This window comes from Oncorhynchus clarkii, chromosome 1 (assembly GCF_045791955.1).
Source record: "Oncorhynchus clarkii lewisi isolate Uvic-CL-2024 chromosome 1, UVic_Ocla_1.0, whole genome shotgun sequence".
NCBI lineage: Eukaryota > Metazoa > Chordata > Actinopteri > Salmoniformes > Salmonidae > Oncorhynchus > Oncorhynchus clarkii.
The window spans coordinates 6,963,325-6,978,324 of NC_092147.1; the positions used below are offsets into that span (position 1 = coordinate 6,963,325).

Genomic DNA, 15,000 nt, shown 5'->3' on the forward strand with positions numbered 1-15,000 from the left:
AAGTAAAGTAGAAATACCCCAAAAATGGCTTAAGTAGTACTTTAAAGTACTTTTTACTTAATTACTTTACACCACTGCATGGGAGTCATGAATGAGGTCATAGGTCTCAAACTCCTGGCCCATGAGCTGCCTATTGGCACTCAGAGAACTCGTTTTGGAAACTGATGGCTTAACTAGAATGCCATAGCGTTTATGAATTGCTCATTTATTTATTTATTACCCCCCCTGCAAATCATCCCCAGAGAATGCGTTCCTAGTCAGTTTACTAGACGATACCGTGGTCTTACTCAGCTTACTAGATGTGATGATGTCACTAACATTCTCCGGGTCTTTCCTTTCCTGTCTGTCTGTCTGTCTGTCTGTCTGTCTGTCTGTCTGTCTGTCTGTCAGCTGTGAGGGCGGACCGCATGCGCGGCGGCCGCAACAAGTTCGGCCCCATGTACAAGCGCGACCGGGCCCTCAAGCAGCAGAAGAAAGCGCTGATCCGCGCCAACGGCCTGAAGATCGAGTCCATGACCCAGGTGATGCAGGCGGTGCCCACCGACCTCACCATCTCCTCGGCCATCCAGCACATCCACCAGGCCGCCTCCAAGGGCCTGCCGCTCAGCCACCACGGCCTCCCGCACCACGCCGCCCTGCCCCACACAGACTACGATCGCAGCCCCTTCGTGACGTCTCCCATCAGCATGGCCATGCCCCCCCACACTGGTTCCCTCCAGGGCTACCAGGCGGCCTACGGCCACTTCCAGAGCACCCGCACCATCAAGTCCGAGTACCCGGACCCGTACAGCAGCTCGCCCGAGTCCATCATGGGTTACAACCCGTACATGGACGTGTACCAGACGGGCTCGCCGCCCAGCTTCCCACACCTCATCGTGGAGCTGCTGAAGTGCGAACCTGACGAGCCCCAGGTGCAGACCAAGATCCTGGCCTACCTGCAGCAGGAGCAGGCCAGCCGGGGGAAACACGACAAACTCAACACGTTCGGCCTTATGTGCAAGATGGCCGACCAGACGCTTTTCTCCATCGTGGAGTGGGCCCGGAGCAGCATCTTCTTCCGCGAGCTCAAGGTACGTGAGGCACTGAACACAGACGCCATGTTGGATTTGGCACACACACTGTATAAGTATGTATTGTTTTTTCACATACAGGAATATCATTCAGAGGCCTCAGGTTACATAGTAGACATAGAAAAACACTAGTCAAACACATTTAGGTTAATTTGATTCAATCAGATCCTCTTTAGCTGATGTTTTGACGGTGTTGTTAGAATTGTCAAATCCACAAGCGGCTCCCGACATTATACCTAAAGCGGACATTGACATTGGCTGCACAGAGTCACATTAAGAGAAATCCCATGCAGCCTTGTGTACAAGTTTTGAACACTCGATTAGGCTGACAGAAATCCTCCATTTTGTTATTTAATGATTTTCAATTTGAGCGTCATTATTTCAATATAACCTATACTTTTTCACACTCTGAACTTCTAACGCGAGCAGGGTGGGTGTGGCTTCACGACAATGATCACAAGAGCAACTGCTCACCCGATTTGACAGCTTCAACTAGAGGATCCACCTGTACCTGAATACCGAGACCCGATCCAGGTCAAAAATAATGTCACGGGTATGGGTAGGACCTGATATGATAGTCACGGGTCTCGGGTAAGTGTCATTTTAACTGACTTGTCTGGAAGGATCAGTACAGATCTGGAGACCGCAGCAGTAGAGAGAAAGAGAGAGAGATGTATACTGCTACTCTTTGCTTTTGTGACTCGTGTAGCTTGTTGTTATTGTTGGCCAATTATAAGTCATCAAAGCGGCACTAGGCTACAGTCATAGAGCCTCAGTGTGGGCAAAAGTTAGGAGATATCTAATCAATGGAAGATTTAATTAAAATGATGGATCTAAAAGTTAAAGAAGAAGGATAGGCTATGACGACCAAAAGCCAACAGGTCGACTGCTACTTTATATTCTGAATGGAGTTGTTGTTGTGTGTAACTGTTTGGATGAGAAAGTGCATGCTGCCTCAATTAGCCTAGCTAGCTAATTTAACTAGCTTCTCCCGGTTTTATGCAGTCAAGACAGGTACTATGCAACCATGTTAGATGATAAATAACGTAGCTATGGCAGCTATTAGTGTATTACAGCAATAGTCTGCTTGGTTGTTTGCGGTCTCTCGTCTCTCTCTCTCTCTCTCCATGTTCCTGTGTCACACGCTCACGCTCAGAGTAGCCTTCACACAGCACGGCCCCTGCTAGATGGTCACCTCTCTCTACCTCCTCTCACAGTAGCCTACACACACAGCACGGCCCCTGCTAGAGGGTTACCTCTCTCTACCTCCTCTCACAGTAGCCTACACACACAGCATGGCCCCTGCTAGAGCGTCACCTCTCTCTACCTCCTCTCACAGTAGCCTACACACACAGCACGGCCCCTGCTAGAGGGTTACCTCTCTCTACCTCCTCTCACAGTAACCTACACACACAGCACAGCCCCTGCTAGAGGGTTACCTCTCTCTATCTCCTCTCACAGTAGCCTACACACACAGCACGGCCCCTGCTAGAGGGTTACCTCTCTCTACGTCCTCTCACAGTAGCCTATATTTTGTATTATATAGTAGCCTATAGTTTTGGGTTGGTTAGCCAATTAGAATATACAAATGTCATGCAGATTACTGGTCAAACGTACGTTTACATTTGAGTCATTTAGCTGTCTTATCCAGAGACACTACAGTAGGGAGTCATTTAGCAGACTCTCTTATCCAGAGACACTACAGTAGGGAGTCATTTAGCAGACTCTCTTATCCAGAGACACTACAGTAGGGAGTCATTTAGCAGACTCTCTTATCCAGAGACACTACAGTAGGGAGTCAATTAGCAGACACTCTTATCCAGAGACACTACAGTAGGGAGTCAATTAGCAGACTCTTATCTAGAGACACTACAGTACGGAGTCAAATAGCAGACTCTCTTATCCAGAGACACTACAGTAGTGAGTCATTTAGCAGACACTCTTATCCAGAGACCCTACAGTATTGAGTCAATTAGCAGACTCTCATCCAGAGACCCTACAGTATTGAGTCAATTAGCAGACTCTCTTATCCAGAGACTGTGCCACCAGAGACTCTGGTATCGAGCCCAGGCTCTGTCGCAGCCGGCCGCGACCGGGAGGTCCATGGGGCGACGCACAATTTGCTTACCGTTGTCCGGGGTAGTGAGGGTTTGGCCGGTAGGGATATCCTTGTCTCATCGCGCACGATCGACTCCTGTGGCGGGCCAGGCACAGTGTGCGCTGGCCAGATCTCTAGGTGCACGGTGTTTCCTCCGACACACTGGTGCGGCTGGCTTCCGAGTTGGATGCGCGCTGTGTTAAGAAGCAGTGCGCGTTTTCTTAAACGAGTTTTAATGCTCTCGACCTTCGTCTCTTCCGAGCCTGTACGGGAGTTGTAGCGATGAGACAAGATAGTAACTACTAACAATTGGATACCACGAAAAAGGGGGTAAAAATAATAAAAATAATAATAAAAAAATAGAACTGTTTGGCCATAATGACCATCGTTATGTTTGGAGGAAAAAGGGGGAGGTTTGCAAGCCGAAGAACACCATCCCAACCGTGAAGTACGGGGGTGGCAGCATCATGTTGTAGGGGTTCTTTGCTGCAGGAGGGACTGGGGCACTTCACAAAATAGATGGCATCATGAGGAGAGAAAATGATGTGGATATATTGAAGCAACATCTCAAGACATAAGTCAGGAAGTTAAAGCTTGGTCGCAAATGGGTCTTCCAAATGGACAATGACCCCAAGCATCCTTCCAAAGTTGTGGCAAAATGGCTTAAGGACAACAAAGTCAAGGTATTGGAGTGGCCATTACAAAGCCCTGACCTCAATCCAACAGAAAATGTGTGGGCAGAACTGAAAAAGCGTGTGCGAGCAAGGAGGCCTACAAACCTGACTCAGTTACACCAGCTCTGTCAGGAGGAATGGGCCAAAATTCACCCGACTTGTTGTGGAAGGCTTGTGGAAGGCTACCCGAAACATTTGACCCAAGTTAAATTGTTAAAGGCAATGCTACCAAATACCAATTGAGTGTATGTAAACTTCTGACCCACTGGGAATGTGAGGAAAGTAATAAAAGCTGAAATAAATCATTCTCTCTACTATTATTCTGATATTTCACATTCTTAAAATAAAGTGGTGATCCTAACTAACCTAAGACAGGGAAATTTTTACTAGGATTAAATGTCAGGAATTGTGAAAAACTGAGTTTAAATGTATTTGGCTAAGGTGTATGTAAACTTCTGACGTCAACACACACACACACACACAAGCCCGTGAACTCACTCCTTGTCAAACCCAAATCTTTTATCTTCACCCGGCTTTAATCTTTCCCTTTTACGTGTCTGCTCGACACTAATGCCATGTGTACAGAGATGAGAGAGGAGGGCTGCGGTGCAGAGCCGTCCAGCTCTCGTCCTGATCAAAATTCAGTAGTCAGCCCTATTTACGCACTGTGACACACTCGGGGTTAGGAAAACGTTGACCTTCTGCCTTCTGGCTCTTTTCATTCAAAGCAGCGGGGTCCTTGATCATCTTTGAGATTTAGAAAATACATCATATAATATAGAAATATTATCATAGATCCACAATTCATCCCATCAGAGTAGCACAAGTCAATGGACGCATGCTGAGGAAAATACACTATGTCTGTTTTGCTGTTAATGATAATTCACTAAATGAATGAATGATATTCTAACCCATTTAGTAATAATGCATGCCTATTTGAAGTATTTACCTTCTCTACTGAACAAATAAACCTTGGAGCGAACAAAAACCACGCCGCACACATTCTCTGTTCCTCTCAGGGACAAACAAATGAGGAATAATCAGGTTTTTACAGAAAGACTCATTAACATTTTATCATGGCCTGTTCTGGAAGCTCTGTTTTCAGGATGCTACAGCAGACGGTTTTCCTGGCCGTTTGGAGCCAGAGTAAAGTTTGGTTGACATCACTCACTACTTTGTAGTGTTTCTTCAACCAATCACAAAAAAGTTGCCTACCAAAAATGACTCTAACCCAGCAATGAGTCTTCCTGTAAAAACCTGATAATTCCTCATTTTTCTGTCCTTGAGAGGAACAGAGAATGTTTGCCGCGTGGTTTTGTCCACTCCAAGGTTTATTTGTTCAGTAGAGAAGTTTAATATATGGAGAGCAACATAAAAAGTTTCCACCTCATTTTGTGGGCAGTGAGCACATAGCCTGTCTTCTCTTGAGAGCCATGTCTGCCTACGGCGGCCTTTCTCAATAGCAAGGCTATGCTCACTGAGTCTGTACATAGTCAAAGCTTTCCTTAATTTTGGGTCAGTCACAGTGGTCAGGTATTCTGCCGCTGTGTACTCTCTGTGTAGGGCCAAATAGCATTCTAGTTTGCTCTGTTTTTTTGTTAATTCTTTCCAATGTGTTAAGTAATTATCTTTTTGTTTTCTCATGACTTGGTTGGGTCTAATTTTGCTGTTGTCCTGGGGCTCTGTCTCAATTCAATTCACTCTCTCTCTCTCTCTCTCTCTCTCTCTCAATTCAATTCAATTCAATGGGCTTTATTGGCATGGGAAACACGTGTTAACATTGCCAAAGCAAGTGAGGTAGATAATATACAAAAGTGAAATAAACAATACAAATTTACAGTAAACATTACACATGTCATATTATATATATATATACAGTGTTGTAACAATGTACAAATGGTTAAAGTACACAAGGGAAAATAAATGAACATAAATATGGGTTGTACATTTACAATGGTGTTTGTTCTTCACTGGTTGCCTTTTTCTTGTGACAACAGGTCACAAATCTTGCTGCTGTGATGACACACTGTGGTATTTCACCCATTTCCCTCTCTCTCTCTCTCTCTCTCTCTCTATCTCTCTCTCTCTCTCTCAATTCAACTCACTATCTGTCTCTCTCTCTGTCTCTCAATTCAATTCACTCCCTCTCCCTCTCCCCATCTCCCTCTTTCTCTCCCTCTCCCTCCCCCTCTCTCTCTCTCTCTCGCTCTCTCTCTCTCTCCCTCTGTTTCTCTCTCTCTCACTCTCTACCTCTTTCTGGCTCTCTCAATTCAATTCACACTCTCTCTCTCTCTCTCTCTCTCTCTCTCTCTCTTTCCCTCCCTCCCTCCCTCCCTCCCTCCCTCCCTCCCTCCCTCCCTCCCTCCCTCTCTCTCTCTCTCTCAAAAATGTGCTTTATTGGCATGACAGTAACAACGATAACCAACGGTCTGTCAGACACTGTCCCTCATCTTATCGCAGGCAGCAATGTAGTGCGCTGCCAACCCACAACTCTCAGCGTCCTCCCCCAACAGGACGGGTAGCATATTCTCACCAGCGAGGTCTTTGAAACCTTGAATAAGGGTTTCAAATATGGGGAAATGACACTCTCTAATTGTTTTATATATTTTTAAACATTTTGTCAGGAAATGCAGCTCTGTATCAGGTTCTGCTGTTGTGTAGTGGTTGCACAGCCTTTCCTCTACAGGGAGCCAGGTTTTCCTGTGTCTATCCTTCTCAATTGAAAGGCTGTGCTCACTGAACCTGTACTTTGTCAAGGATTTTCTAAGGTTTTGATCAGTAACCATGGTCAAATAGTTAGCCACGGCGTACTGTCGATTTAGTGCCAGATAGCACTGCATGTTGCTTTGTGTTTGTGATTGTGTTTCCCAATAAGCAATGTAGTTTTGTTTTGACTGTGTTGTAATTTGTTTTATTCTGATTGATTGAATGTTCTGGTCCTGAGGCTTCAGTGTGTTAGTAGAACAGGTTAGTGAACTCAGCCCCAGGACCAGCTGGATGAGGGGACTGAGGCTTCAGTGTGTTAGTAGAACAGGTTTGTGAACTCAGCCCCAGGACCAGCTGGATGTGGGGACTGAGGCTTCAGTGTGTTAGTAGAACAGGTTTGTGAACTCAGCCCCAGGACCAGCTGGATGAGGGACTCTTTTCTTTGCACAGCTCTTGGCATTCCAGGGCTTGGTAATGATATGAGAGGGTGTCACTGTATTTTAGATGTTTTTATTATTATTAGTGGATATTGACCTAATTCTGCCCTGCATGCATCGTTTGTAGTTTTCCTCTGGACATGTAGGAGAATCTTACAGAACTCTGCATGCAGGGTTGCAATGGGGTGTTTGCCCAATTTGGTGAAGTCTTGTTTTGCAAGTGGACCCCACACCTCGCTGCCATAAAGTGCAATTGGTTCAATGACACATTCAATTAGTGTTAGCCAAATGTTAATAGGTATTTCAAGTTGAATTTATTTTTAATGGCATAGAATGCCCTGTGTGCTTTATCTCTCAGTTCATTCACTGCCTCATTAAGATGTCCAGTTGAGCTTATTTTTAAACCTAAGTAATTGTAGTGTGTGCAGTACTCTATATATGTTGTACCAATTGAGAACTTTGGTCTAATTCCCTGAGATCTGGATCTTCTCTGGAAAATCATTATTTTAGTATTTTTAGGGTTTACTGCCAGGGCCCAGGTCTGGCAGTACTGCTCTAGCGGGTCCAGGCTCTGCTGGAGGCCATGTGCTGTGGGTGACAGCAGGCATAGATCATCTGCGAAGAGTGGGCATTTAACCTCTGAATTGCGGAGACTGAGGATTCTTCTAGAATAGTGGCCAATTTGTTGATGTAAATATTGAAGAGTGCAGGGCTCAGATTGCAACCCTGACGAAGGCCCCGCCCCTGGTTAAGGAATTCGGCTATTTTCTTGCCCATTTTAATGCTACACATATTGCCAGTACATTGATTTAATTATGTCATATGTTTTACCCCCTACACTACTTTTAATAACTTTGTAGAACAGTCTTGTATGCCAAATAGAATCAAATGCTTTTTGGAAGTTGATAAAGCAAGTGTATAGCAAGCGTATATTTTAATATTATTTTGGTGGACATATTTATCTATCAGGGTGTGTATGGTGTAAATATGATCAATTGTACAATGTTTTGGTATAAATCCAATTTAGCTTTTACTCAAGACATTGTGCTTATTAAGGACGTTTATAACTCTTACATTTATAATACTACAGAAAATCTTCCCCAGGTTACTGTTCACACAAATGCCTCTGGAATTGTTAGGGTCAAATTTGTCTCCGTTCTTAAAGATTGGGGTTATGAGTCCTTGATTCCAGATGTCAGGGAAATAACCTACACTCAGGATCAAATTAAACAGTTTAATTATAGCCAATTGAAATTTTGCACTAGTGAGTTTGAACAATCTCATTTAGGATGCCATCAGGTCTGCATGCTTTTTTAAATTTGAGGGCCTGAAGTTTCTTATAGAGCTCCTGGTCAGTAATTTGGGAGTCCAATGGGTTGTGATTGTCCTTTATAACTTTTTCTAACCCATTCAATTTGTCATTCATTTGGCGTTGTTCTGCGTTTGAGTCAATTTGAACGGTGTCGTAGAGTGTTTAAAATGGGTCCATATGTCACCATTTTGTATCGCTAAATCTTCTTGTTTTGATTATTTTTTTTCTTCAATTTTGCCAGAAGTTGTGTGTGTTTATGGACTCCTCAATTAGTGTCAGCTGCTTGCTGTTGTACTGTGCTGTTTTGGTGCTGAGTGTTACTTTATAGAGTTTTAAAGTCTCACAGTAATGAAGGCGTAATTCACCATTATTTGGGTCTCTGTGCTTTTGGTTGGATAGTGTTCTAGGTGTTTTCCTTATAACTTTACAATCTGCATCAAACCAGTTTTTATCTGTGGTCTTCTTTGTTTTGGTTGTGCTTCTTTTGCCATTTGCCTGTATATATAGTTGATGTTTTGTACTGCTAGATTGATGCCTGCTTTACTGTGAGTGAATGTGGTGTCCAGAAAGTTATCTAAGAGTGTTTGAATATTTTGGTTACAGGTTGCTTTCTGGTATTCTTCTGTGCTGTTTTGGGCCCATCTGTCTGAATTTCTGATGTTGTACAGCTGGGCTGTGAATGTCTGGTTGTTTCCATGTCTGTTCTTTTGAGAAACAAGGTAATTTGGCTGTGATCAGACATATTTGTTAGTGGTTTGACGGTGAATGAGCTGAAAGAGAAAGGGTCAATGTCTGTAATAATGTAGTCTACTGTGCTGTGGCCAAGAGGTGAGCAATAGGTGAATCTCCCCAAAGAGTAACCTACCATTGACAAAGTACAGACCCAGGCTTCTAGCAACAGATCCATTCTGTTTTTGTTGATGTTGCTGTCACTGTTGTTTCTAAGGTTAAGACAGATAGAAACAGGCCTGTAATAAAGTTGTCCCCTCGTGTGGTCGTTAGATCAGGTAGCGTTCCTGTGTGCGTATTTGTGTCCCCACAGATGAGCACACTCGCATTGCTTTGCTTTAGCTGTGTTTCTGTGATGGCACCATTACCTCTCTGTAACCTGACCTCAACATCTTTAAGATGTTTGTTGAACTCCAGTGCTGAACTCTTCAGTACGAAGGTTGATGAGTTTAGGCCCTGAATGTTCCACATGCCAACTGATAGTGATTTCATGTTGCAAAAAGAAAGAACAGCAGTCAGAAATACAGTAACTACTAACTATTAAGTTGTTAAGCTGCACTGGTCCTGCTGTTGGGCCCTGTGGAGTGGAGGAGGGCCAGTTCTGGGCCGTGGGGCTTCCTCTCTGGTCTGGTAGGGGTGGTGGTCTGGTGCAGGGTAGTAGGCTGGGCCCGGTCCGGTCTGGCTAGGCCGATGGAAGTGGTGATGCTCTGGTGGTGGGCGGGGCCTGTGGGGTGTGCTGGGTCTGGTGTGGTGTGGTGTTGAATGGGCCTGGGGCTTCTTGGTGGTGCAGTGGTCTGGTAGGGGTCTCTGGGTGGTCCTCTGTCCAGTGCGGCATGGGGTGTTTGTCTACCTTTAGAGACTTTAGAGACCACATCATTTAGAGACTTGGCAAACATCCCTACTGTCTGCTTCCTCAGGTGGGAGTGGTCGTGCAGATGCTCTGGGGTGATTGTTGGGTGGTGAGCAACATGCTGTTCGGGAGTAGGCCACACCCTCTGGTGATGTCAGCATTGACTTTCTGAATGGCACGAGAATCTTTGAAAGTCTTTGCGTGGCAGGAGAGTGTGGCCTAATATTGTGGCCTGCTGTGCCAAAGTCAGGCTGGGACAGGATGTGGAGTGCATCCTGCATTTTTGGGCACATTATTTTGGACACCTTGTGGTGGGGGAAGAGTTTGGGGGGGGGGGGGGGGGGGGGGGGTGTATTAGGGGTGGTGAGGAGCTGTAGCAAAGGAGTCTCTACAGTCTGCTCTCTGGGCTGCAGCCCCCTCTCGATGACAGACAACTCCTTTGCCAACTCCTCCTCTACCTGCACGTTTTCTGTTATATATACATATTCCTATTCATTGAACAAGTAAACATTTAGTACAATAGGTGTGTCTCTCTCTTTCTCTTTCTCTCTCTTTCTCTCTCTCCTCTCTCTCTCTCTCTCTCTCTCTCTCTCTCTCTCTCCCTACCTGCACGTTTTCTGTTATATATATAACTTTTAGTACAATAGGTGTCTTTCTCTCTCTCTCTCTCTATCTCTCTCTCTCTCTCTCTCTCTTTCTCTCTCTCTCTCTCTCTCTCAATTCAATTTGATTCACTCTCTCTCTTTGTCTCTCTCTCTCTCTCTCTCTCCACCCCTCCCTCCCTCCCTCCCTCACTCTTTCTCTCTGTTGCGGTCCTCTGAATTTTAAAGAAGGGAAAAATAAATGTAATATTCAACACAATCCAATTAAAGACATGGGGCAATAGCTCTGGAAAACACATGTTGACATTTATCACACGGCCAAGTGCTATTGAAATGTTCTATATCTGAATTAGCATCAAATTAAAAACCATTAGTACAGTACTTCACTGAGTATATGTAATGGAGAGTCGGGTGTGGTTGTCGAATCCACTGAATGATCATTGTGCAGTGAGTGGAGCATACCTCTCCAAACTCTCCATTCAGATTTAATTTCCTATATCCACTTGATGATGTCGCCTCTCAGTTCGCTTCAGAATAAAAATATAACTATGTCCGAGCTAATGATGGTCTGTATTACTCCTGAGCTTAATTGGAACAGAGTTTAGAGAACGGAAGAGGACATCCCGGGTTAACGTGGGGGGGCTGATTCCTGTACCCCATAATCCTCTATCTGCCGTCCCTCCTGTAGTGGGACCACACGGTAACAGGCGGGGCCAGAAGGGGGATAATTCACTGATTGGCTGAATTGACTGAATAATCAGGGGTGACACACTACCTCCTCTCTCCTCTCTAGCGCCTCTATAGGGCAGACTAAATCAGCTATGCGCTAGCAGACAGCACTGACAGCTTTCTCTAGACCCCCTCCCTCCTTTTCTTTCCTTCGCGTTGGTGCTGGAGAAAAGCATTGTTGTAAGTCCTGCACTGTTTTCCACGAGCAATGGCTAAGCTACGGCAGGTTCTGAGACAGTAGACAGGAAGGCTTTGTGGGACGTCTACATTTAGTAGTTCAGGATGTGTTTTCATGGTTTATCTTTATTTACAGTGGGGTTTTCAGTCATCATTTCAGGTTATTTCACTCAATCTGTGAACATCTTGGCCCATGTTCTGTTATAATCTCCACCCGGCACAGCCAGAAGAGGACTGGCCACCCCTCATAGCCTGGTTCCTCTCTAGGTTTCTTCCTAGGTTCCTGCCTTTCTAGGGAGTTTTTCCTAGCCACCGTGCTTCTACACCTGCATTGCTTGCTGTTTGGGGTTTTAGGCTGGTTTTCTGTACAGCACTTTGAGATATCAGCTGATGTACGAAAGGCTATATAAACACATTTGATTTGATTTGATTTGATCATCAGAATCTGAAATGTGTGTGTGTGTGGGGGGGGGGGGGGGGGGTCTGTGTGTGTGCTTTACAGCACATCTCAGTGAGACATTCAAATATTACAGACCTCTGTAAATCGCTACAGCTAATATATTCATAATGAGCGAGTGGTAAAGTGCAGGTGGTAAACACAGGACATACAGATGGAATAGAAGCTGGTGTGTGACCCTGGTTCTGAGGACACTATAAATACCTCTTCATCTACAGGCCCTCTATAATTAGCTTGGTAAGAACAACAGAATGTCTCTGTTATTAATGGAGCTGAGCGATGAGATGTGTCTGTTAATGGAGCCGAGCGGTGAGATGTGTCTGTAAATGGAGCTGAGTGGTGAGATGTGTCTGTTAATGGAGCTGAGCGATGAGGCGTGTCTGTTAATGGAGCTGAGCGATGAGGCGTGTCTGTTAATGGAGCTGAGTGGTGAGATGTCTGTTAATGGAGCTAAGTGGTGAGATGTGTCTGTTAATGGAGCCGAGCGGTGAGATGTGTCTGTTAATGGAGCCGAGCGGTGAGATGTGTCTATTAATGGAGCCGAGCGGTGAGATGTGTCTGTTAATGGAGCCGAGTGGTGAGATGTGTCTGTTAATGGAGCCGAGTGGTGAGATGTGTCTGTTAATGGAGCCGAGCGGTGAGATGTGTCTGTTAATGGAGCCGAGTGGTGAGATGTGCCTGTTAATGGATGGGAGTGATGAGATGTGTCTGTTAATGGAGCCGAGCGGTGAGATGTGTCTGTTAATGGATGGGAGTGATGAGATGTGCCTGTTAATGGATGGGAGTGATGAGATGTGTCTGTTAATGGAGCCGAGCGGTGAGATGTGTCTGCCAAAAGTGTTTAAAGATTCAGTTTCCATAAGTTGGACCGGGTTCCAGGAGTCATAAATACTTAGCCATGAGAGATCACTAAGGAAAGGAGGCCCTTTGTGTTGCTCTGCAGCTGAGCGGCCGGAGAAGAAATACAATTGGCTCAATTCTCACGCCTTTGGATTAGATCTTTAACTGTACTTCTATTAATCTTTTTGTTTCCAACCCTCCCTACCTCAGTTTTAAGTCCTACCCTACCTACCTCAGTCTTAACTCCAACCCTACCTACCTCAGTCTTAACTCCAACCCTACCTACCTCAGTCTTAACTCCAACCCTACCTACCTCAGTCTTAACTCCAACCCTACCTACCTCAGTCTTAACTCCAACCCTACCTACCTCAGTCATAACTCCAACCCTACCTACCTCAGTCTTAACTCCAACCCTACCTACCTCAGTCTTAACTCCAAACCTACCTACCTCAGTCTTAACTCCAACCCTCCCTACCTCAGTCATAACTCCAACCCTACCTACCCCAGTCATAACTCCAACCCTACCTACCTCAGTCATAACTCCAACCCTACCTACCTCAGTCATAACTCCAACCCTACCTACCTCAGTCTTAACTCCAACCCTACCTACCTCAGTCTTAACTCCAACCCTACCTACCTCAGTTTTAAGTCCTACCCTACCTACCTCAGTCTTAACTCCAACCCTACCTACCTCAGTCTTAACTCCAACCCTACCTACCTCAGTCATAACTCCAACCCTACCTACCTCAGTCTTAACTCCAACCCTCCCTACCTCAGTCTTAACTCCAACCCTACCTACCTCAGTCATAACTCCAACCCTACCTACCTCAGTCTTAACTCCAACCCTACCTACCTCAGTCTTAACTCCAACCCTACCTACCTCAGTTTTAAGTCCTACCCTACCTACCTCAGTCTTAACTCCAACCCTACCTACCTCAGTCTTAACTCCAACCCTACATACCTCATTCATAACTCCAACCCTACCTACCTCAGTCTTAACTCCAACCCTACCTACCTCAGTCTTAACTCCAACCCTACCTACCTCAGTCTTGACTCCAACCCTACCTACCTCAGTCTTGACTCCAACCCTACCTACCTCAGTCTTAACTCCAACCCTACCTACCTCAGTCTTAACTCCAACCCTACCTACCTCAGTCTTAACTCCAACCCTACCTACCTCAGTCTTGACTCCAACCCTACCTACCTCAGTCTTAACTCCAACCCTACCTACCTCAGTCTTGACTCCAACCCTACCTACCTCAGTCTTAACTCCAACCCTACCTACCTCAGTCTTAACTCCAACCCTACCTACCTCAGTCTTAACTCCAACCCTACCTACCTCAGTCTTGACTCCAACCCTACCTACCTCAGTCATAACTCCAACCCTACCTACCTCAGTCTTAACTCCAACCCTACCTACCTCAGTCTTGACTCCAACCCTACCTACCTCATTCGTAACTAATTTCCTGTTTGGAGCCAGGTGTCCTTGTTACTGTAGTAAATGTTGATGTGAGGGGAAAATAATGTTTTGGAAAGGGTGGCTTTTGTGTTTGTGTGTGTGTGAGTGTGTGTGTGTGTGTGTGTACACGTGCGTATATGTGTTAGCAGTAACGTCCCACCCTGGCTCTCTCTGGACATAGAGGGAAACAGATGTGTGTCTCTCATTGTGGCTAGCTGTCACTGAGAGGGGGGGGGGGGCGGCACAGCAGGATTGGCATCCCTCCCTTAGCCTGGCATGCCTTTATCCCAGACACATTTAATAATATTTCATAAAACCCACTGTCACGTTCGTTGGAAACACACTCGGACCAACGTGCAGCGTGATCTGGGTTCCACATCTTTTATTAGAAATAAGTGAACCCCACAACAAAACAATAAAGACTAAACGAAACCGTGACGACAACGGCGTGCTAACATGCAACTACACATAAACAATATCCCACAAAACACAGGTGGAAAAAAGCTACCTAAATATGATTAGAGACAACGATTACCAGCTGCCTCTAATTGGGAATTATACAAAATCACCAACATAGAAAAACAAAACTAGAACCCCACATAGAAAATACACTGCTCAAAAAAAATAAAGGGAACACTTAAACAACACAATGTAACTCCAAGTCAATCACACTTCTGTGAAATCAAACTGTCCACTTAGGAAGCAACACTGATTGACAATACATTTCACATGCTGTTGTGCAAATGGAATAGACAACAGGTGGAAATTATAGGCAATTAGCAAGACACCCCCAATAAAGGAGTGGTTCTGCAGGGGGTGACCACAGACCACTTCTCAGTTCCTATGCTTCCTGGCTGATG

General features: G+C 45.2%; 1 protein-coding gene across 1 annotated transcript in view; it reads left to right on the plus strand.

The window, feature by feature from the left end:
- LOC139417233 (nuclear receptor subfamily 5 group A member 2-like) overlaps positions 1–15,000 on the plus strand; it is a 129,759-nt gene that overhangs the window by 29,489 nt on the left and 85,270 nt on the right. The window contains exon 5 of the mRNA XM_071166518.1: positions 391–1,070. Within this exon, the coding sequence (XP_071022619.1) occupies positions 391–1,070 (680 nt within the window). The remainder of the gene's footprint in view (positions 1–390; positions 1,071–15,000) is intronic.